The sequence below is a fragment of the Microtus oregoni genome, unplaced genomic scaffold (assembly GCF_018167655.1).
Source record: "Microtus oregoni isolate MIOR12 unplaced genomic scaffold, Mior012 000000F_ref0000247, whole genome shotgun sequence".
Taxonomy (NCBI): domain Eukaryota; kingdom Metazoa; phylum Chordata; class Mammalia; order Rodentia; family Cricetidae; genus Microtus; species Microtus oregoni.
Window position 1 is genome coordinate 60,232,210 of NW_024543059.1, and position 23,463 is coordinate 60,255,672.

Sequence of the window (23,463 nt, forward strand, 5' to 3'; positions counted from 1 at the left end):
GAGAAGATAATACTAATAGTCCTGTGTTTGAATTCCAGGCTTAAGATCACACTTGGCATGGATTTCAAAGTCTTCCAGGGTGCTGTTTTGTTCACAAGGAGGTTTTTCTTGTTTGAGCCTTCTTGCATAAGACTCTTGGAAGAGAGCAATAAAAAAGAAGATTTCCTTACATGTTGAGACACAGCAGAGTCTAATGTAGAGAGAAAAAAAAAAACCACCCAGTAAGCAACGCCTCAGTCTCCCTGAGCTTTCTCCCAGGCAGTTTCATTCTCTCTGTAAGACAGGGTAGAATAATGATGACATCCAAGTGCTATAGAGACATGACAGTCGATGACTTGGTCTTCACATGTAAAAGCCGAGGTGGGGGTGGCAGGGTTGAGACCCATGCATGTCGAGAGCTGCGAAAGCTCTGGTCCGGGGTGAACCCTGCACCCCCGTGTGGAAACTCCTCTTTTGCTTTCTCACCCCCTCCTCTTTACCCCACACAGCCCCTCAGGCTGACTTCAACCGGGGCCAGAATCTCTAGGCAGGGATGGGGCTGTCCTTAGACACAGCTAGCAAGCGGAAGTTTTTCTCTGGGTCCTCCTTCCAAGTGTGATGTACTATCTTGAGTAGCGTTCAAACACATCAATCCATGGGGTTTGTACAAGGCAAAGGGGCATGAGGAAGAAGCCTGATGCCACAGACATTTCTATAGTGGCGAGGCAATGAGCCTGTTTCATCCCTATTTAAATGTCACAATCCATAGTCTTTTGCTAGGGACAGACGTTGTACAAACTGTGGGACATTGCAGGATTCCCTGACAGGCGTAAACAGTAACAACCCTGCTCTTCCAACAGCCTTTTCTAGAGACTTGAACAGTTGGCAAGGTCCTTCCAAACACAACGGATGTTGCCCAATTTTTCTTTTCTGGCAAATCAAGTCAGGGTAACAGTAGAGCTATTTCTGGAACTTTCCCAACTGGCTCCCTTCTCAAGCTTCTGCACTTGCTGGTGCCAGCTCTGCCTGGACATTGCTCTCTATCCCAGGTAATCAGTAGACTCAGCCTTTGTGAGGTTAGGCTTCTATTCAAGCAGAGGAGAAGCCTTTCAGGGCCTCCTCCTCACCAGCCCTACCAACCCATCAACCCCATTCTGTGTTTTCTTTGTCTTCACAAAGCGTGAAGTTATGTTCTATTGTGTTCGTTTATGGATCACCCACGCTGGAATCCATGAAAGCGGGAACTGGTTCTCGGTTCTAAATAGGCAAGCAATAGCCATTCTCAGAAAATATCATCTGAATGAATGGATGGATGGGAAGGGACATTGAATCTCAGTTCCTTGAATAGTATGTGCCCTTTCAAATATCTTGTACCAAAGCAGAACTGTTACCTTCAAAGGTCTATGCATTATAACAGCCTGGCGTTGATGAAGAGTTATTATATTGTTTGTGAAAGTGCATTCGGACACAAGCCATTGGAGGGCAATTTAGAAGCATCTAACAAAATTTTAGAACATATATTTCTCAATCTACAAATTTTCAAATCATGTAGCTGATCAAAGCTAGCTTGAAAGTGTGCAGCATTAGAAGGAGGACCACTACCTCACTTTCATGATGAAAAATTAGAAAAAGCTCATGAACTATCAAAGACTCGGTGTAGAACGGAAATGTAATCTTGGAGCCATTGACAAGACTAGCTATATAGACATCTATAAGGACATAGGAGACCTCACCACCAGTATACACAGTCAAACAATGAAAGCAAGGTGGGAAAGAATTCTGAACAGTCTACATTGCCGTGACAGAATGTGATTCCTCTGTGGGTATCAGATACACAGGCGGTATTAAAATGCTGTGTCAGCATCTGCAGAGATTCCAAGGTCAGAGAGGTGGAAAAGACTTCTACTTTCTAACCCACAGTCTTTGTAAAATGAACATTTTTAGCAGCAAGCACACTGCAATCATAAGAACGAAACTTATAATGCTGTTAAAGTTTAAATCCCGGAGCCAAAGCAATTCAACATTTATGAAACTAAGGTCTGGGCTCATATATTTACGTTAACTACTTCTGTTGGTTCTATGGGTTTTATTTACAAATTTCTCAGAACTTGTCCCATCTATGGCTCACAGTTACGGAGTGGCTAAAACAAATTGATGGAAAACATTTTGAAATCACCAAATGACAAGAGACCATTGTGTGTTTTGTTTAAACTTCTTATTGGCATTGTCTTCCATTTACTCCCAAGAACACATTCTGTGTGGTACGTCTTTCACAGATGAGGAAAACGCTGTGAAAACTCAAACTCCTCCCTGGGACCCAGAACTTTCTACCTTGGTCCCATCTCCTCACTCCCACAGCTTGAACAGGAATGGTCTGCCTCAGGCTCACGCTTTTGAGCGCTTGGTCCCCAACTGGTGGCATTGTTTTGGAAGGTGTGGAAGTTCAGGAGCTGGAGCCCTCCAGAGGAAGTGGGTCAGGTGGGAGCAGACCCTGAGGTTTGATAGCTTTACCCCACTGCTGTTCTCTGTTATCTGAATTCAGAAACATTGTGGCCAGTGGCCTCAGGCTCCTGCCCTAGGCCGTTCACACCATGAGGGCCTGTATCCTTTCAAACTACAAATCAAAATAGATCCTTCCTTCACTGAGTTGCTTCTTATCCGGAGTCACAACATGGCAGGTTAACACTGCACACACACTATCCAGAGAGCAAATGAAAACACCTCCAAGGTACAAATCTGCCAACGACAAAAGGCATGAGGATGGCAGGGTCAGGGGAAGTAAAACACACCCTTTGAACTGTAAAATAACACAACCACAATGAAAATTCATGTCTCTCATGTTGCAGAGGCTGCTGGTCTATTCGTACCAAGAACTAAGATCATTCATTTAAATTAAATGCTGATGATATGCTAGTAGGCACTGAAATAGCACATTTTATTGAGAAAAAAAAAAGTGAGACTTAGAAAAAACGCAGGGGCATGGAGTTCACCCATCTGTAGAAAGGATGCTGGTAGCCCTGGGGAGAGTCTAAAGGTGTGCTTGCTACACAATGCCATGGCTGCATACTTAGAATGTATATAAACAGACACAGGAAAACACACTCTGCCAGTCTTACTTGCCACAGCCCTGAAGAGTTGCTCCTGCTAAGGCTTCACACCGGGGAGCTCATTTCTACGTGGCAGGGGGAGCTTCCGCTTGGGGAAGGCAGCTTCCTATATTCCAGTGTTACCCAGTGGATCAGTGGGGCGTAGGCAATGAGGACAATGATGGAGCTGAATGTAGTCAAAATACATTGTGTGTGTGTGTGTGTGTGTGTGTGTGTGTGTGTGTGTGAGAGAGAGAGAGAGAGAGAGAGAGAGAGAGAGAGAGAGAGAGAAATGTCATAATGGAACCTGTTACTATGTGTCACTAATAAATGCCAATTTAACAGAAATCCAAGAAAAATGTTTATAAATTGCTAAGAAGACTACCCAGAGTTTCCTAAGAATTAACAGAGGTATCTTAAAGCCGTTCCTGCTCTATATCAGGCCAGTAAAGACCCCCGCCACACTGTGCTAGTCAATGTCAGAAATGCCCAGCCTCCATTTCATCCACTCAGACATTCCAGTCCCCACCAACAGTCACAGCAGACTTAATGGCAGAACCTGACATCATTTTCTTTTTTAAATTTTTATTATGTTTCACTGGTAGCTCCTTTGCCCAATTCAAATATCATGGTGACCATTTAAAACTAGTAAATCCTGCCACCGGATTAATTTTGGAAGACCCTTCTCGCCTCTCATTTACAGGGAACCTCTCTGCTTTTCTTTATGACTTCCCACATTCCCTAAAATGTTTAGAGGCTGCTCTCCATGTTTCCTCAGGAGTGCAGTAATAGGGGCAGCACAGTCTGCAGGCCACTGGGCGACGTCAGTGAGGAGAGTCCCCTGGTGTTAATGGCTATAGTGATGGTGCTTCCTTCTTCAGACCACGCCATTAAATTGCTTTCAGCGCCCACGAAGGAGTTGTTTGTGCTATGTAGATGAGACTGGATACAAGCAAACTTAACAAAACCGTTCATTCCTCATAACTAAAAGAGCAAGACAATGACAAGACACTGTAAAGTTGTAAATGATATACAGACAGAAGAAATGAATTTTAAGATGGAAGCCGCTAGATCAAAATGGAGTCACTTTGGGGGCTTATTGTAGTTTACTCTCCTAGAGATCAGGGCTGAAGGGTATTTCCTGGGGTTTTACAAGATGGTATATCAGTATATCATGTTCTATATGAAGGTAGGGGATTTCACTTAGGGACACTATTTTTTTTAATTGGACTTCCTCTGTTTCTAAACCACTATTTTGTTGTTTTGTTTTTCCACCAGTCAAACTGAATTCTTCTGCCACTCCCCCCACACCACCTCTATCATCATCTCCTGGGGTGCCTGGTGTTTTCATGTCTTTTTCCCTGCTCACACAAATGCTGCACCTCTTGCCTGTGAGAATGCACCCCCTTCTCCCCCCGGGTGATGTGGGATGTCCATCTGTATATGTGTGGCTTTTATTGGTTAATGAATAAAGCTGTTTTGGTCGATAGCAAGGCAGACTATAGCCAGGTGGAAGAGATAGAGAGAGAGAGTAAGCGGATCCAAGGAGATGCTATGTGGCTGCTGAAGGAGACAGATGCCAGAACCTTACTGATAGGCCACAGCCTCATGGTGATACATAGACTACTAGAAATGGGTTAATTTATTTTATTATTTTTTTTGTTTGTTTTTTTCGAGACAGGGTTTCTTTGTGGTTTTGGAGCCTGTCCTGGAACCAGCTCTTGTAGACCAGGCTGGTCTCGAACTCACTGAGATCCGCCTGCCTCTGCCTCCCGAGTGCTGGGATTAAAGGCGTGCACCACCACCGCCCGGCTGAAATGGGTTAATTTAAAATGTAAGAATCAGTTAATAAGAAGCCTGGGCTAATAGGCGAAGCAGTGATGTAATTAATACAGTTTCTGTGTGATTGTTGGGGGCTGGGTGGCCAGGAAATGAACAAGCAGTCTCTCCTTACACCAAGATAAGAGTATCCAGAATGCCCCAGCTATTTCTCCAAAATCCATGTTGGGGCTAGATCATTGAATTAGAAACACACATACACACACACGTGTGTGTGTGTGTGTGTGTGTGTGTGTGTGTGCGCATGCGCGTGTGCAAGCATGTGCCGCATGCACAGGAGGGAACAGAGAATTTATGTACAAGCTGAAAATGCCTCTTGACACAAGGGCCATAGCACCTCCTTAGACCACGTGTCTATAGGAATTGTGTAGTTTGAAGAGCCCTCTAAACAGCTGTCCGGGAAACCGAATTCTGTTGCACAACATCTGTGTGAAGAGGGGTCACTGTGATTGACTTAAAATCTGGATGGGCAATAGCTAGGCAGAACTTCCAGGGAGAGGGAGGAAGAAGAGGAGAAATGAAGTAATAAGGGCGGCAGCGGGGCTGCGTCCCCAACACCCCGGCCGCCTGCCCAGCTAGCTTATGCCCCGAAATAATTACACGGACACTGTATTCTTTTAAACACTGCTTGGCCCATTCTCTTCTAGGCTAATTCTCACATATTAATTTAGCCCATCTCTAATCATCTGTGTGTAGCACCCCAAGGTGCGCTTACCGGGGAGATTCTAGCCTATGTCCATCCTGGGTCGGAGCTTCATCCCAGGAGCGGGGCATGGCGTCTCTCTCAGGCGTCTGCTCCTGAGAGGAAAGCTGTCGAGACTGAGCTCACTTCCTCTTCCTCCCAGCGTCTTGTTCTGCCTACTCCTCCCACCTATCCTCTAACCAATAAAATGGGCCAAGGCAGTTCCTTTATTAGCCAATGACCTTCCTCCATCAGAGAAATTTAGGTGTACAAACTATGCCAAGAAGATGCCAGGAGATGCTGAATAAGTCAGAAGTACAGAAATGGAGAAGAGGTTTTAAAAAGCCACATAGTAGAATATAGATTAATAGGAAAAGATTGATTTAAGTTATAAGAGCTAGTTAGGGGTAAACCTAAGCTAAAGGCCAAGCGTTCATAATTCATAAGAAGTCTTCCTGTCATCATTTGGGAGCTGGCTGTGGGACAGAAAAAGGCTCATTACAAATTTCCCCTCTATCTCTAGGTGTCTATGTGCCTGTCCTGAGAAAGAGAAGAGGGAAGTCTTCAGGAAACTCAGTCGAGCCCAGAGATGCTGATGAACCTATTGATGGTGAGGAATATGTCGTGCCACAGTGATCTTAGCATCTTACTTCATGAAAGGGTGCCACAGCCCACTGATTCATTCAAGACATCTAGCATGTTCAGTATGTCCTCAAGGGGCCACATAAGAATGAAGCCTCTCTTGTAGAACTCAAACGGCAGCCACCTCCCCCTCTTACTGTTACTACAGCATTGTCAGACCCCAGACTCTTAAGTCTCTGACTGACACTCATTCAATCATGTAAGACACTGGTAAGGTTTTCCTTAAAATTTATTTCTTTTCTTTTTTGAAATTATAAGATAAATTATATCACTTCTCCCTTTCCTTCCTCCAAACTTTCTGACTCAGTCAGAAAAGTGCTTTCTGTGCAAGCATGAGGACCTGGGTCCAGTCTCTGGAATCCACATGAAAAGCCAACGACAGTGGCATGCACTTGCGATCCGAGTGCTGGGCAGAAGGAGACAGAGGAGCCCTGGGGCTTGCTGGCCCATCAGCCTCGCCTCATCAGGGAATTCCTGGGAAAAGTCAGGAGCTGACTCAAAACAAACACAAATGAAAACAAAATCCCCCTCCCTCCCGAGATTGACACCTGGCCTCCATACACCTGTATACAACATGCACACACACGACCACACAAACACGAATGCACACATGTGCACCAAGGAAGGAAGGAAGGCAGGCAGATAGATACTAGTTTGCCATGTATGTCTGGAGTCACAGGGGGACATCCAAGAAGTCAAATCAATCCCAGGACTACAGCAAAACAAACAAACACAGCACAGGGACTCTGGAGCTCAGAGCGTTTGTGAGGACACCAGGCCCAACTGTAGGAAGCCCCAGGAACAAGGAGCTTGGGACATTTCCTGGGGAGGAAGGCACCAAACCTCCGAGAGTCAAGCTGTACACCAAGTCCTGAACTTTGGTCGCAGGCTCACCTGTGGGGTTCTTGGGGTGACCTCAGTCCTGAGGGGTGCTGTTCTGGACATGATAAGCATTCATCAGCCTTGTCTTGGGCCTATAAATAGGCAGGTTGAAAACATGACAGGGATGCTCTGTCCCTGACTCCTGGGTGAGTCCAGTTTGGAGATGCTAGGAATCTGGAAACACTGAGGGAGCCCCTGGGGCTCCCTAGCTGCCAAGATAACAGGCAGGAGTTCTCAGCAACACTGAGGCACTGTCCTGTTGTCGGTGTTCCGGCTTGATAAGGAAAAGATGATACAAGCGTGAGAGAAGAAAAGACTTCAAAATCAAGGAGATTAAACACCAACCAACATACACAGCGAGTCCTGATCCTGAGGGAGCGTTTAATGAGCTCTAAGTCTCCTGGCTCCTGGTAGGGTTAGCACTGTCTATCTAAGGTTAAGAGGTCAATCTTGTGACCAAGCCATTGTGAGCTGGTCACAGAGGGCTTTACATAAAGGGACCACATTTGCTTTAAAATGCTGCTGTAGCATCTTAAATATCTTCATTACTTTTATCTCGATTTGCTCTGCATAAGGGAACAATGGAGCATGAGGGAGATCTGGGGAAACAGGAAGAGAAAAGAAACAGCTCTGTGTTTTTTAGAGCCTTCACTGTACTGTTGCCATTTGAAGAGAGACTCCCACACTGTGGCCCTGATACAACCCCACTCCACATGACCAGCTGCCCTGAGGAGGAAATTGCATGAGACAGCATTCAGGGTCCTGGAGATCTTTCAACCTCTAGGCCCAACTCTCCCAAAGAAATCTCATGCCATGCCTTATGGTCAGTGAGAAAGGTCAGATCCTCGTCTAGATTAAGCAAGCTCTTCCTCAAAGACAGAGACAGATCTTACTGAGAAGCAAGCATTTCCCACAAGGGGCTGGATGTTATTGGTGGGAACCAAAAAGGAAGCAATCAGGTCACAGCATAGCATGACAGGTCTCTAGTGACACAAACCAGACTCCACATCATTGGGACTGAGGCTGAGGAAGCTGCTTCTGCAGAAGAGCCCGAAGAGGGGGGACCACCGGGTAGTCAGGCACACCCCAGGCAGAGTAGGTAGCCACTGCTGGTGCCCTCTGAGGGCTCACAGATTGGGTGGAGGGATGAAGTTTAAACGAAGTCTTCTTTGCCTTTTTGGCTTGTGACTTGGGCAGGTTTCCACCTTTTTCAGACTATGTCTTCATGCTGAAAAATGGAGACAGCATGGCTTTCCCTGCAGCTTTGCACAAGGGTTAGACAGAACAATGTGGTACTTGTTTAAATAAATTCTGGTTTTTTTTTTTTTTTTTGCATGGCGTTGGTATTAGAAATGAAACAATCAGGGCTGGGAAGGTGGCTCATTGGGTAACGTGTTTGCTGGACCTGAGTTCAGAGGCTGGGAAACCATGTAAAGCCACACACAGCTCCTGCAGTGAGATGGGGGCGTTGCGTGTCATTACATAACACACGGTCTGCGCAGGCAGCCACAGGAGAGGCACTCTGTACAGCATCACACCCACCTCAGGCCCAGCTCACGCTTTCACTCCTGCCTGGTCTCTGCGGCACACGGGACAACAGTATACCATCTAAGGATACAAGCCCTGTGCTCTGGCCGCAGCATGCCTTACAAGCAGGGCGTCATCACCAATTAAAACTTTATTCCATAAGCAGTCTGCCCTGCTCCCTCCCTTCCCACACGTATCCCTGCAATGGCTTCCTGGCCATAGGAAACCTGGCTCATATGCTACCTCCAAGGGAAGCCTTCAGGCCCCATCCAAATCCACAGGGCTCCCCTGCTTGGTTCTTTGGCTAATTTCCTTTAGTTACATTTTCTGGGTAGGCGTCTCGTTTCCTCAGATAAACCCACCGTTCAGGTTCCTGTGAGTCATACATGGGGCAGCCACACAGAACAGCTTTGACTTAACATGATTTCCACATGACACATTGCTGACTCATAAGCCTTGGTCATCTCCTGACAACCATAAAACACTAGAGCCAGGCACATGCGGCGTGTCTTTGGAGTAGAGGCCAGGTCGTAGCAGGCAGTAGAGAAAGGTTTAGGATTAGACCTAAAAAAGCGGAAATCTCTACTCATTGAGAAAACATGAAGAGTAAGATAGGCCCACGATTGTATAGTAAGCCCTCGGATTAGACCACAGTAGATGACCCCTATGCATTGCTGCCGCTCGGCACACTAGACAGGTAACCCGCTACGGGGTATGAGATCAGCACCTGCTAGAACAAGAAGGAACCAGGAAGTCCTGAGCTCAGCCACAGCACTAGCAATGATTTACAAGATAAATTTAGTCAGCACTTTCAAATGACAGTACTCCTTTAAGGCCATTTTTTCTGACACACTACAGGGCTCCCAGGGACGGGAAGCATGGAGGAGGGATTTCACTTGGGGTGTCTCCAACTAGGACATCTTATTTTGGACACCTCGTTGGTCCCTCAGTCTGTGATTCCAGAAATCATCCTTTTTCCTTGACTCCCATCCAATATACCTGCCTTGACTTCCTGTTGAAGACAGCAGTCTCCTGTTGAAATTTCCAGCAGGTACAATGCGGAGGTGAATTTGATAAAATTCTACCACGGGCCAGCACGCATGCATTATAACACTATAGCTGCTAAGTTAGATTGGGGGGTTAGCAGAAATCAAAGCCCCAGAGACGGCATTACAGGATTGTGCAACTCTGCACCCCCAGGAGGCTTGATGCAGGATCTTTCACTAGAACCCCCTCCTCAGAAGATCAAATATAAAAAGTGCTTCTGTCCTTCACTCTCAGAAAATAAACAATGATTATTCAATCCAGCTGAAGCCTCCTTGGGTTTTGAAAAACAAGATAAGCCAGAAGGAAATCCAGGGAAGGGAGTGAGAACAGGGATTTTCAATGCTGGCTTCATTTAATACAATAGTACTCATGGGAAGCTGTGGGAGGAAACCGGAATTGACCGGCTGTGATGGGCCTAGGAAGAAGGGTGCTGGTTTGGACAAATGAGAGTTGAGCTGACTGCAAAAAGAGGCACCTGGAACAGTGAGATGGGAAACAGCAGAAAGGAATGAGATGGCAAAGGCTAGGTGTGGAGAAGCAGAAGACTGACAAGGCTGTGGAGAGGTATCAAGGAGAGAGGACATGCAGTCCCCATGCATTCCCCAAGAAGAGGGAGTGGGTGATTCATTTGCATCGCCATCTTGATTATATTAAGAATCCCCAGTGGCATCAATGAGGCTCACCTTTGGGTCTGTGAGGGCATTTCTAAAGAGGATCAGTAGAGGGGAAAGGAGTTCCTGAAGGATAAGACCAATACTAAATCTGTTGGCACCAACCCATGACCCGGGGACCCTGACTGAATCAAAACAGAAAAAGGAGAAAGATGGTTGAGTGCCAGCATCTCCCTTTCTCTTTTCTAATCCTCTGAGATGTGAATGAGCAACTCTATTTACACTCCTGCCACCATGGTTTGTCACGCCATGGAACTGCCTGCTGTCCCACCATGGAGTCGTCCCACCTTGGAGCTACCTGCTACACATCTTCCCCACAATGATGTACTCTCTCCTCTCAAAGGTCAGAATAAATCCTTCCCCTTAATTACCTTTTGTCAGGTGTTTGGTCCACACTCATAAGAAAACGAATACAAGAGGGAGCAAGTCCAGCAACATAGTTGGGGCAGCAGCTAAGGGGCACCTGGATCTTGGCACTTATTCATTTTCAGCCTGCCTGAGGACAACAGTCTCCCTCAGCCCACAGAGTCCCATTGCATATCATGAAGCATACAGATCACTTGTTCTTAGAGACTTCAAGACTCAGTCTAAACACCCCTAAACTCTGTACTAAGCGTTGGTGCCTTAATGGCTCCACTCTGAACAGGTTTAGTCATGTGCCGTCTGATACGATTCCCTGCACACCGATAAGAGAGAAAAGGCCCTGAAAGGCAGTGATCTGCTCATTCCACAAGGCAATGCTGTAGCATGTTTCATTTGGGGTTTTATTCATGAATTTCACAATGAAATGAAGTATTAATGCAAACGTCCTCTGTCAGAGGTAGGAGTCATGGCAGAATCTGGTCTAGGGGACGAAAGTAATCACAGAAATCAATAAAGTAAGAGCAGAGATTTTCAGTTTGTGGTGACCACAGCAGAAGCTCCATCTCCAGAGACAGAGATGGTGCCACTTACCAGCTGCCAGGCACCCTCTGTAAAGGAGCCCAAGTCAGCTTCCTTGTCACTGCCTGTCCACACGGCGGAATCTCACAGACCACTAGCCTCTGTCTCTAGGGTGGCATTTCTAGGGCTAAGAGAGCATTCTGCTTGAATATGGGATGAAACCCTCCTGAGTTAAACTAAGGTCTAGGAAGCAGAGCTAACGTTTCCTTGGTCCTTACTATGTGTCCAGCATTAACCTAGAGGTGTGATAACCAGCATCTCTTTAACCTTTAAACCCTTGCCATATCAAAGGCGCTATCTCTGTCATACAGATCTGAACTCCAAGTTACAGAGAGATTAGGTAAACTGCCCAGGGCCACACAGCTTGAAAGACACAAAGCCAGGATTTACGTCTGATTTCCCCCCTACAGGCTCCTAAATCCTTCCTTACCATCTGCTCGGATAAGTTGGAAAACTATGGATCAGTTAGATCCCAGCAGGGGGTCAGAGCCATTCCTGTGACACTTGTTCCAAGTCTGGTTGGAGCTCTACACTGAGTTTTGAGAGTAAATGAATTAGTATCTTAAGAGCTTAGAGCACAGGGATCCCATTGGGGGAGGCCTCCCATTGGGGGAGACCATCAATCACTGCTTTTTTCTCTCCTTCCTGGGATGCAACCCTCCCTCACTAGGTTTGCCTTCAGCTCCTTCATCCTGTTGGAATTAACTGTGAAATGGCCTCCACAGGCTCAGATGTTTAAACATCTGTGCTTCAGTGGGTGGCACAAACTCAGGAGGTTTGGTGCTCTAGGGAAGTGGAGCCTTGCTTCAGGTAGTGGCTGTCTAGGGGTGGGGGCGCAGGCTTTGAGGCCTACAGCCTGCCTGCTGTCTTCGGTCTGTGCCCTTGCTCCTCAGAGCAAGCAGCCTGGCACTTCTGCCACCACAGCCCCACGCCCCTCCTGCCACCATGTCTCCCTCGCCATAGCAGACTGCACCCCACCCCAAACCACGAATCCTTCCTCATGCCACTCCTTCTCAGGTATGTGGTCGCACCCACAAGAAAACTGAGACTGCTCCCCTCTTGGCTGCTGCCCAGTTTGAGGTGCATCTTGGCCACAGCCACTGGAGGCCAAGCTGGATCTGAGCAAACCTGGTCGTTTCTTTGAGGTCCAGGTTTTCAAAAGCCACTCAACTTCCCCAAAGCTAGATTTCCCCATTTGTTCATTCTGTCAAAATCTAAACTAGTGTCTCCCCAGAAACAAAGAAGGGTCTAGCACCAATCTATGTAAGGTGGTTGGAAGAAAGAAGAAAATGTATAGCTCCATGTTGTAATTACCACAGGCCTTTGCAATTATTTATATAAATAATTTATATATATATACATATATATATATACATATATATTATATCAATGCTTGTTGGCAGAGAGAGACAAAGAGAGAAGAAGTGGGGGGAGAGAAAGTGAGAAAAACAATCTCTTTGATCTTAAGACCTTGGCTTTTGAAATATTCCTGACCATAACCCAAGGAATGGATGCATATAAGACTCCAGCACACGTAATACACACAAAATAAAGATTAGCACATGACAATTAAACCTGTTCAGTACAATAGGTGTGTGATGATGTTTCTTTTTATTGGACATTGGTTTTTTTTTTTTTTTAATGTATTGATTTGAGCTTTCACCACAGTATCTCCCTCTTCCTTTAGTGTCTGATAACCAATCATCTGTGGTCTGGAAATAAGAAAAAGAACACTACAGCAGAATCCGTAAACTTGGTTTGCACTCCGCTCTGCTTAGCGTGATGAGGTTTCACCCCTGCCACACACGGGACACAGATGTCCGGCAGACTCACACTGCGTACGTCTACCGTCCGTTAGTTACTTGGCAGGGAGCTTGAGGACCACCCCAGCTGTCCTGGTGTCACCGTAGCCCTAGCTGATTAATCCTTATATTGCTCAGCAATGACTCCAAAGGGCAAGGGTGCTTTCTCTGGAAATTTGGATATGACAAAAAGAAGCCATAAAAAAGGTTATTTTAAGGAAAAAAGGGAAAAAGAAAATCCTATATGTTGAAGTTGCTGAGTTTTGATTGGTTGCCGCTGTCAATCTAATTTACAAATTTGGTACTATTAAGTTTGGTATATACTGACTTGGAATACCCTCATGGGTAACTGGAAAGTACATTAATGGATTACAACCCACAGTTTAATCACTCCACAGAACAGGAAGCCTCGCAGAGGACTTTAAAATCATAGTTCACAAATCCCCTTCACCTTTGTTTTGTAAGACATTGCAAAATAGAAGAAATTCAGCTGGCTTCTGATCCCTGTGTCCACAGATCACATGATACATTGTCGGACAATAAACATGGTTTTGTGCGTACATTCAGTGACAGCAGCAGATTAGGTTTATTGAGAAGTAGGATTTCAAAATTGCATCTTAGGCAGGGTGTGGTGCTCTTTGGAAGGAGAGATCATATGTCTCCCATGTCTCTTTAGTGAGTACCCACAAGCGACTTCCGCCACAGACATGTCCTTTGCCACAGGGCCGCTGAGATGTGAACAGGATGCTGCATGCCTCTCCAATCATGAGGCTTCAGAGCTCCCAGCACCATCACCCTCGAAAGCGGTCTACCCTCAGTCCTGCTCCGTGTGCTTTTCATGGCCAACTGAGGGGACAGCCGACTTTTCTGGCTCAGCGTGGAACTCTTTCTATGATAGGAAAGCAAGCATCTGTGGTGCGGGCCTTCCTTGTGTGCTAGGTTTTGGGTGTTTCTAGCATCACTTAAAAAATTATTTTTTTTAGATCTATTTACTTATTTTTATGTGCATTGAATGTTTCGCCTGCATGCATTTATGAGCACTATGCTGGCACCTGGTGACTTTGGCATTCAGAAGAGGGCATCTGATCCCTGAACTGGAGTTGTGGACGGTTGTGAGCCACCATGTGGGTAATGGGAATCAAGCCTTGGTCCTCTGTAAGAACAAGGGTGCTCAACCATTCAGCCAACTCTTCAGCATCCTCAGCACCCTCGACCATCACTTTTGATTGTGCTGTTTCTCACCCCTAGGACGTCTTCTTCCACCCACACGAATTCTTCCTTCCCTTCTAGACTATATCCCAGGTTTTCTAAGACCCTCCTCCTCCGAGTTTTCCTCCCTGGAAGTGAGACAAAGTTCACTGAATTCGTTCAGCCACTTGCCTCCTTGAAACTGTTTATGAATATTTATGGACTTTCTAACATTTCTAAGAAACTTTGGAGCTTAATCCCACATAGTTAATATTCCCTCTTTAAGAAGGTTGAGCAATTTTTTTATTGCAATACCCAAATCACATAGCTACTTGTCTGATCTTCTGAGAACCAGTGGTTGCAATGACAGCAGGCCCCAGAAGTGCTGATTCTCCTAATAGTCCACCATTTGAGAGATATTTGTTTTGGACAACGGAATTCGTACATGAGGAGAGTAACTGGATGCTTCCTCTCTAAGATACTGGGAGATGCTCTTATGGGGAAAAGAATCTGCATTTTGACACAGTTAATCTACAGAAGTCTGTGTTGGCTACTGCCCTACAGGGGTCTCATTCATTTATTGTTCCAGCACGCGCGCGCGCGCGCGCACACACACACACACACACACACACACACACACACACACACACACACGTTGCTTTCCCTTTTCTTTGGCTACTTAGATATTGGAAAAAAATTTAAAGACAATCTATTCAATACCGGATGGGGAGATTTTACTTCCCCAAAAGATGAACCAGTATGCTTCAGATCACTCTACAGAAAACTTTCAAAACACGTGGGGTCAAACCCCAAATCTCTGTCACTACAGACATTGGAAGGCAAACATCTTAAAACATCACCTTCACCACCTACCTCTTCAGTTTCATTTCCCCTTCTCAGACTTCCTGTCTTCCACCAAATCCCTCTGTCTCACCGCCAGAGAATTTCCCCAGATCCTCAGCACCAAAATCTCTCCTGGTCCCTAACCAGTTCCCCAGTGCTGCTGCCTCTGAATCCCACGACTTCTCTTATCTTTCTGGGCGATTTCACTGATTATTCTGGTTTTTCTCTTAGCCCACACCACACCTGTCAAAACCACACACACCTTTATTTTAAACTCTCCCGTAATTGTAGCAAACGCATGCAGGAGAATGAAGCTTGTGATGGTAACTAATGCAAAGACTTGCTTTTTTCCACCTGGGGGAACAGGATCCCTTTCTACCTCTTGCTGTGTGCTACAGAGGATGTGCTGAGGGAGAAGGTATTGGTTCCTGCCGATGAGTAATTCCTTAAGACACATGGCCAAGCAGATAATTATCGCTACAAACTGAGCAGGAGGAGCAGCCCAGCTCATTGGGCACCTTCAGTCTTTACTGGAAGGATCAAGAACCCATATAGGTCCAGGGGGAGATAACCATGGATGCAGGCTTGTCCTTGTAGCCTGCTAAGGGGACAGTGAGGTGGTCAAGGAGAAGGCTGGATACACACACACACACGTCGGGCTTGGGAGTTTGTTTTGTGGGTAAATGCTTGCCTTGCACGATTGAAGACTTGAGTTTGAGCCACAGAATTTATGTTAAAAGTAGGACATGGTGAAATACATTTATAACCCTAGTGCTCATGAGACAGAAATAACTGGATTCCTAAGGCTTGTTGGTCAGTCACTTAACCTAACTGGTGAGCACCAGGCCAGTGAAAGATTTGTCACACAAAACAAAATCAGCATTATTTGTCATAGCCAGAACCTGGAAACAACCTAAATGCCCCTTGATTGAAGAATGGATAGAGAAAATGTGGTACATTTATACAATGGAGTATTATACAGTACAAATTTTACAGACAAATGAATGGATCTAGATAACATTATATTGAGTAAGGTAGCCCAGATCCAGAAAGACAAATACAATATATACTTACTCATAAGTGACTTTTAGACATAAAGCAAAGAAAAGCCAGCCTACAATTCACAACCCCAGAGAACCTAGGCAATAATGAGGACCCTAAGAGAAACACACATGGATCTAATTTACATGGGAAGTAGAAAAAGACAAGATCTCCTGAGTAAATTGGAAGTGTGGGGATCATGGGAGAGGGTAGAAAGGGGGTGTGGAGGAAGGGAGGAGAGTGGAGAAAAATATATAGCTCAATAGGAACAATAAAAATAAATAGATAAATAAATAAATATCTAAAAAAAAACCAGAAAGCATCTAAGGAATATCACCTGAGGTTAGTCTCTGACTACACACACACACACACACACACACACACACACACACACACACAAAATCTCTTTTTCTCTCTAAACAAATCAAAACTAATTATCATAGACCCTGACAGCAAGTATGTACATTCTCAAGACTTGGTTTGCTACCAACAAATAAATGATCTAGGGCACATTGCTCAAACCCTATACTTGGTTTCTCTACCTGGTCATGGAAGGATAATTGAAGCATCAGATAATCCTCATTTAAAAAAAAAAGCTAGAGCAATATTTGGTGTATATTGGGCACTATACAAATTTTATTTTTTTATGTTTTAGTTTTTTGAGACAGGGTTTCTCTGTAGCTTTGCAGCCTGTCCTGGAACTAGCTCTTGTAGACCAGACTGGCCTCGAACTCACAGAGGTCGGCCTGCCTCTGCCTCCTGAGTTCTGTAATTAAAGACGTGCGCCACCACCTGGCTATAAACATTTGTTAAATAGGCTCTTGGTTTGAACCATCTTGCTTGGTGTCTGCTGACCCCCAAGTCCTAGAGACAAGGTGGTGGTGTGGCTTCCATACACACCACATACACTGTTTCCCAACACAGATGTTCCAAAATCTGAAATAATTTTCATTTACAGTGTAAAGCACAGGGAGTTTGAAACCCTTCTGTTCCTACGTGTTTTGGATTAAGGAACCTCCATCCCTTTCCTTGGCTGTCTTCTCTTGCCCTCCAGGCTGCCTGCATTGCTCAGGTCCTTTCTGGGACCCCTCCTGGCCATTCCTTGCGGAGGTGCCTCCCCTAATCCTCTTCTCCACCACATCACGTCCACTCTCATGGTGGAGTGGTCAGGTGGCTTTAGGACCATTTCTTCCTGTAGAGGTTCTCAACTGTCTACAAGACCAGAACAAAAGCTCTAATCCCTGATTCCGGCATTGTCCTGTGAGCGCAGGACCTCTGCTCTACTGATATCTGCAAGGATCTTAAACTGAGCTTGTCCGACTCCGCCCTCCTGACGCTCCCCACAGCACCTCCTCTTTGGTCTTCCTTGTCTCCACCACCCTCTCCCTGCTCCTGTCATCAACATCAACACAAATTTTATCATTTCCTCTTACACGGCTCGGTTTCAAGAAAGGGCATCACTCTCTGCTCAGGCTGGGACTGAACTCAATGTTATCCTCCTGCCTCAGTCACCCAACTGGTAGGTTTCTAGTTCCAAGCCTGGAAAGTCGCCTCAACTCTATCTTTAAGGCGCATTGAGGATTCGGCCATCACTTCCAACTGTACTCTGGCTCCTGTGGATGCTCCCAAATCCCAGAACGCCCACTTACACCGCTTCCACCTCTGCTCTCATCCCACACCAGCATCCTCAGGCAGCAGTGGGGCAGAAGCATCAGTATCTGGCCCAGACCCTTCCAGTCGCTTGTCACCTCACTCAGAAACACCAACATCCTTACAATTGCATAGCCCTCCATAACCTGAGTGGGCCGCCTCGTCTGCTGGCTATCTGACCTCATGTCCTCCCACCGCCCCTCTTCATTGTCTGGTGACATGTTACAGATATCCAAGCTGTCCCTTCCTTACCTTCACAACTCTGCTCCAAAGCACATGCCTTTTAAAACTACAAGTTATACCTGCGTGCCATCTATTCTGCTTCCTTGCAACATTTTTTTAGTGAAAGCATGGTCTTCTAGGTCCTGCTGGTGCTGTTTGCCCTATCAGAACACGCACTTTCTCACTGTATTTAAGCTCTGTGAGTGGGAATTTACATCTTAACTCTGCTGCCTTCTGGTTACACAGGGAGTACCTTGCACACAGGGGGCACTCAGCAGCCGTTTGCGGCTTGAATGGGAGGGAACACTGGCTCATTTGGCTCCTCTTACCTAAGACAGTCATCACCGTCTTCATGAGCTTCATGGGAGCCCTTCGGCGGCTCATGGAGCCACTCATGTGTGGAGACAACACGTTGGTTTTCCTCTTGACGTACATGTAAATGCGCACATATACCACCACCATGATGAAGAAGGCCAGGAGGTTTGACACGGCCCAGAAAATGAGGTAACTCCTGCTGTAAATGGGGGCCAGAGAAGAGCAGGCAGAGATGTTGCAGAGGCAATTCCAGCCCAAGGTGGGGACCGCCCCCATGAAGATGGCAATGGCCCACACCAGCAGGATGAGCAGGGTCACCCTCTTTTTGGTTAAGTTGCTGTGTACCCGCATCCTCATGATTGACATGTGCCTTTCCACCGCTATCACCAGCAGATTGGCCAGAGAGGCGGTCAGGCTGGCGTCCAGGAGCCCCTGGCGGAGAAACCAGCGGTTGACAGTCAGGGTTTTCGACACTGGGCCCGTGTTGAACATCAGGAACACATAGGCGATGCCCGCGAAGAAGTCCGCAGCAGCTAAGTTAGCCAGCAGGTAGTAGAAGGGAAAGTGGAACTTCCTGTTCGTGATCACGGCTGCAATGACCAGGGAGTTAGAGAAAAATATGAAGAGGCAGAAAAATGTCCCGACACACAGGACGATGAGAAGCCTTGTCCCTGTCCACTCGTCCACAGTGTCCGTGTTGCTCCTGTTGTAGAAGAACTCCATCCGTTTGTCATAGTGACACTCATTCATGGTGGAGAGGAGCTGCACATCCTAGAAGGGACGAAAAGAAGACAAGCATCACTCTCGGTGAAACCTCCTGCTAAGCCACCAGCTGACACCATGGCACCCCTCCTCCTCCGGGTGCCCCTGTATCAGTCCAGTCACTCCTGGCCTCCCACCACAGGGCACTGCTTGCATGCAAATTACTTCCCAGGATCAGCCGAAAGTTCAGGGAGGGAGTGCCTTTTGTTGTCTTTTATTCCCACCCGCATCCAGAGGCTCTGCCTGCTCACAACAGGTGAGCTGTTCATGGCTGGCTCATAAGGGAATGGGCGAGGGCGTCAATACGTCAAATGTGCCATCATACAGTTTCCACTCTACTAGCGACAACAGCAACACAGCACGAATCATCAATGAATGTTTCCTGCTGGTAGTGTCCAGGCCATTTCTTATTTATGAGTTCTGTTCAGTAATCAAAAGCAGGCTTATAGTGCCAGGCATACTCTTGCCAAGGTAGTAGTATTGAATTACTTGGTCAGGGCCAGATGCTTTCTCCAAGAGATCAATTTCCACACCTCCAACTCCTCCAGTCTTGATCGAACAGCGTCATTTAGTTCCGGGCTACAGTTACCATCACTTATTAAGCATATGGTGTAGGGAGGAAGACTTTGGTCTGAACACTCCCCCTCCTCCTCTCGTTCACTTCCTCCTCCTAGTCACCCATTCTGATGGCACCTATGTAATTATGTGTGCTGGGTTTTCCATCCCAACCCCTTCAAGTCACTCTCCCAGGAGACTCTCCAACCCACAGGTGATCGAGGATAAGGCCTTTACAGGCCATTGGCCTCCAGTGTCTGTGTGCAGAAATTCAGCCCAATGCTAAGTGAAGGCAAGTCCTCAGGATTTGTGTGAAAGGGGACTCCATACTGTGGCACCAGGCTTGCGGGGATGACACTGGTCCCTCTCAATATAAGACTGAGAATAAAACTCGAAAAGCAGTGGAGTTGAAGCCAAGATTCTAACTTCTGGCTGGAAGGGCTGTCCGATTCCTCATAAGAAAACAAGGCTGGGATTTCTTTTCATTGGAGCACAGGCTAATAGACGTAAGAGTCCAGCTGCCCACCTTTCGGGAAGAAGTCTGTGTTACAGGGAAAGATAGAGAAGGAATCCCAAGCTTTAATACTTCCTGTGGACGCTGAATCTGATACCACACCAGAGTAGAGCGATTTTAAGTAGTATAAAGCACTTATTCTTACTTATCTTAGTCTGCTTCTCAATTTATATTTCAATTGTAGAAAGATATCTTAAAGTGAATTAAATATTGTTCTGTCATTGTTGAGATAGAATGTTCATTTGATGTACTGAAACCAATCTTATAATTTTAACAGCTTTTTAACATCCTGTTATATGTCCTACTTTTAACTAGTTCCTAGATTTGGACACTGAGGTTCTTTACAGGGTTTGACTTTTATAAGCATTAATCTTTATATACACAGCCAGCTATAGGAATAATTCGTGGTTTTCAGAATAAGGCAGAGGATACCAATGTGTCAGGTTTCTGATGGATCCTGTCAAACTCCTTGAAAGTGACTGTATGTCTAAGTCTACCATCGCCACAGGAAGGCTTAATAGAAAATATTAATTAGTGGAATTCACTTCAATACCCAAGGAGAAAATTAAGTGTTCAACGATGCTAAAATTATGTAAAGATTCGAGACAACCATGGTCTGCTTGCGTCATTCCAAACCAGTCTGGACCCTCACTGTGGAGGCAGTATTACTCTGCCTCACCACCAGACCTCCACCCCGGGAAAGATCATCTTGGGTTCTCCTTAGTCACTCCACCATGTGAGGAGACCACAGCGGAGCTCCATGTTTAAAGCAGGGATTCAGCCTTCCCCAGACGCTGAATCTGATGGGGCCTCAATCTCGGGTCTTGGACTTGCCAGCTCCAGAACTACAAGAGATAAACCCTGTGAATACACATGTAGTTCAAGTTCCTTTGGCCATAGCCACAGGAATTGGCCCAAATGCCATATGAGAAGTTTTAATGATACAATTAAACTGTTTCCTTTCACTAATTAAGAACGATTTGCATATTTTGTTTGGCTAATATACTCTAGATAGCTAAGAAAGACATTTTTCTAATTGAAATGTAATATTACTCCTGAGTGATTTATTAGAAATATTATGTAGAATGTTAGAGTTCAGATGTTTTTGAAGTTTGTTTCTTATTCTTTAAAGAGATGTTAAGATTTTTAGTTTGGGTTGTTACATTTGGTCGACTCTGAGGTTCTGTGAGGCCTTCATGATTGGTACTGCAAAATCTTAAAATTCTACTTTCCTTCCATAAAAACTAAGTTGTATATTCCTGTTTTTTTTTTTGAAAAATCATTATGAGAGCAGAAGTTGTTTTGTCTTGAAAATGCTGAGCTGTCAAGGGAAAACTATGATTAGCAGAACTTATATCATGTAGTCCTCTTTGCCCTTGCACAAGATTCTACAACTGTGAGAAACAGAACGAGAGGAACACAGTTCCTTCTGGGAATTAGTTTAAAGCAAGCAAACAAACAACAACAATAAAACACGAGATGGACTATTAAGCAGTAAGTGCAAATCATGCCATGAAGTTGTGCAGCCCTGGCTGTCCTGGAACTCACGCTGTAGACCAGGCTGACCTCAGACTCAGATCTGCCTGCCTCTGCCTCCCAAGTGCTATGATTAAGGTGTGCCCCACCACTGCCCAGAATTTAAAGACAACACAGGTTCACAAATTCTGTCTCCATTCTGCTTTCCATTGTACATCCATCGCTCTGAAAAATCAGCTTAAGGCTCAAAGGTAAAGCCTGGGAGACCTGCGTATGCTCAGCTGACCCTCGCCAGCTCAGCTCACTTGAGGGTTTTCCATGGAGGACAAAGATTAGGTGATTTTTTTCTTTTATTTTATTGTTTTTATTGAGCTATATATTTTTCTCTCTTTTCTCCCTTCCTCTCCTCTCCCCTTCTGCCCTCTCCCATGGTCCCCATGCTCCCAATTTCCTCAGGAGATCTTGTCTTTTTTTCTACTTCCCATGTAGATTACATCCATGTATGTCTCTCTTGGGGTCCTTTTTGTTGTCTTAGTTTTCTGAGATTGTGAATTGTATGTTGGTTTTCTTTGTTTTATGTCTAAAAGCCACTACTTATAAGTGAGTACATAAGATATTTGACTTTCTACATCTGGGTTACCTTGCTCAATGTGATGTTTGCCTAAAAACTTTATCATCCCCCTAAGACTTTCCATACTGACAGCTGATGCAGCTGGACGCAACCTTCATTAATTTGCCCATGAGACTTCCTGCCACCTCACCCTGTCTTCTGAATTTGCTGCCAAGCATACTGATGGTTCCCAGGGTAGACCGACCATATGTTATTGTACTTTCTAAGCTGGAAATCACCAAAAATCCTAGCCAGTTTTATAACTAACGACAAAGGCTGCATTTCTTGATCTCTCTCAGCCCTTACCACATAATTCTCTGATTTCAAAAAAAATTATTAAGTCATTTCACACCTAGCCTAAAGTGTTCTCTGCAAGATACCACTGACCTTAGTTTAACTTGCCATCACTTTGTTTCTGCACTTACACAGATACCCTGTAGCCCAGTCAATGCCTGGCTTCTCTTCCATGTTGATGCAGAAACCCTGGCCTCCAGCGGAGCAGGGACCTGTCTCTCATCCTCATCCCGAGAGTGGTGGATCTGGTAAATGAACGAGTGATCTTTGGTGATCTTTGTCCTCTGCCATGCCCCACTCCCCTCAAATGAAAAGTCCGGAGTTAAGCAGCTTTGCTGGCTTACACAACAGACACTGGGTTTCATCACTTATTAACCTCATGTCCTCAGAGAGTTAATATCTCCTCTCTAGTCTGATTTAATTACTAATATTAAGTGTGCACCCCGGGCCAAGTGCCTGACTAAGCATTTTACATGGATCGCTTCATTTCATCTTCCCAACCATGATGCGCAGCCATTTTGCAGAAGAGGAAACGCAAGTGCCTGCGACTATCACAAGGCAGAGAGGCAGTTGACTCAATGCGCGGGGCTGTACCACAGACCCAGGCTACACTGTGCTTCCTTAGGCAAAGGCAACACCAGGCAGACCTGTGGATTCTCGTTATATGCTTGGTGATAGCCACATTACTAGAAAAGAATTGATTTCATCAAATCACATTCAAAGATTGTCCCCAGAGAATAAAACACAGATGGACACTCTAAACAGCCTTCTTTTGAAATGGCCTGAGGTGGGGTAAAAAGGATCTTTTCTTTTCCTGAAAATACATGTTCGGTTTTTACAGCACATGGGGCGCAATGCAGTCACACTGACGATGCTGGCTGCCTCTTGTTTCTG

General features: G+C 45.6%; 1 protein-coding gene across 1 annotated transcript in view; it reads right to left on the reverse strand.

Moving 5' to 3' along the window:
* Positions 1-23,463, reverse strand: part of Lpar3 (lysophosphatidic acid receptor 3) — a 62,928-nt gene that overhangs the window by 24,864 nt on the left and 14,601 nt on the right. Inside the window, exon 2 of the mRNA XM_041655353.1 lies at positions 18,373-19,129. Within this exon, the coding sequence (XP_041511287.1) occupies positions 18,373-19,108 (736 nt within the window). The 5' untranslated portion in view covers positions 19,109-19,129. The remainder of the gene's footprint in view (positions 1-18,372; positions 19,130-23,463) is intronic.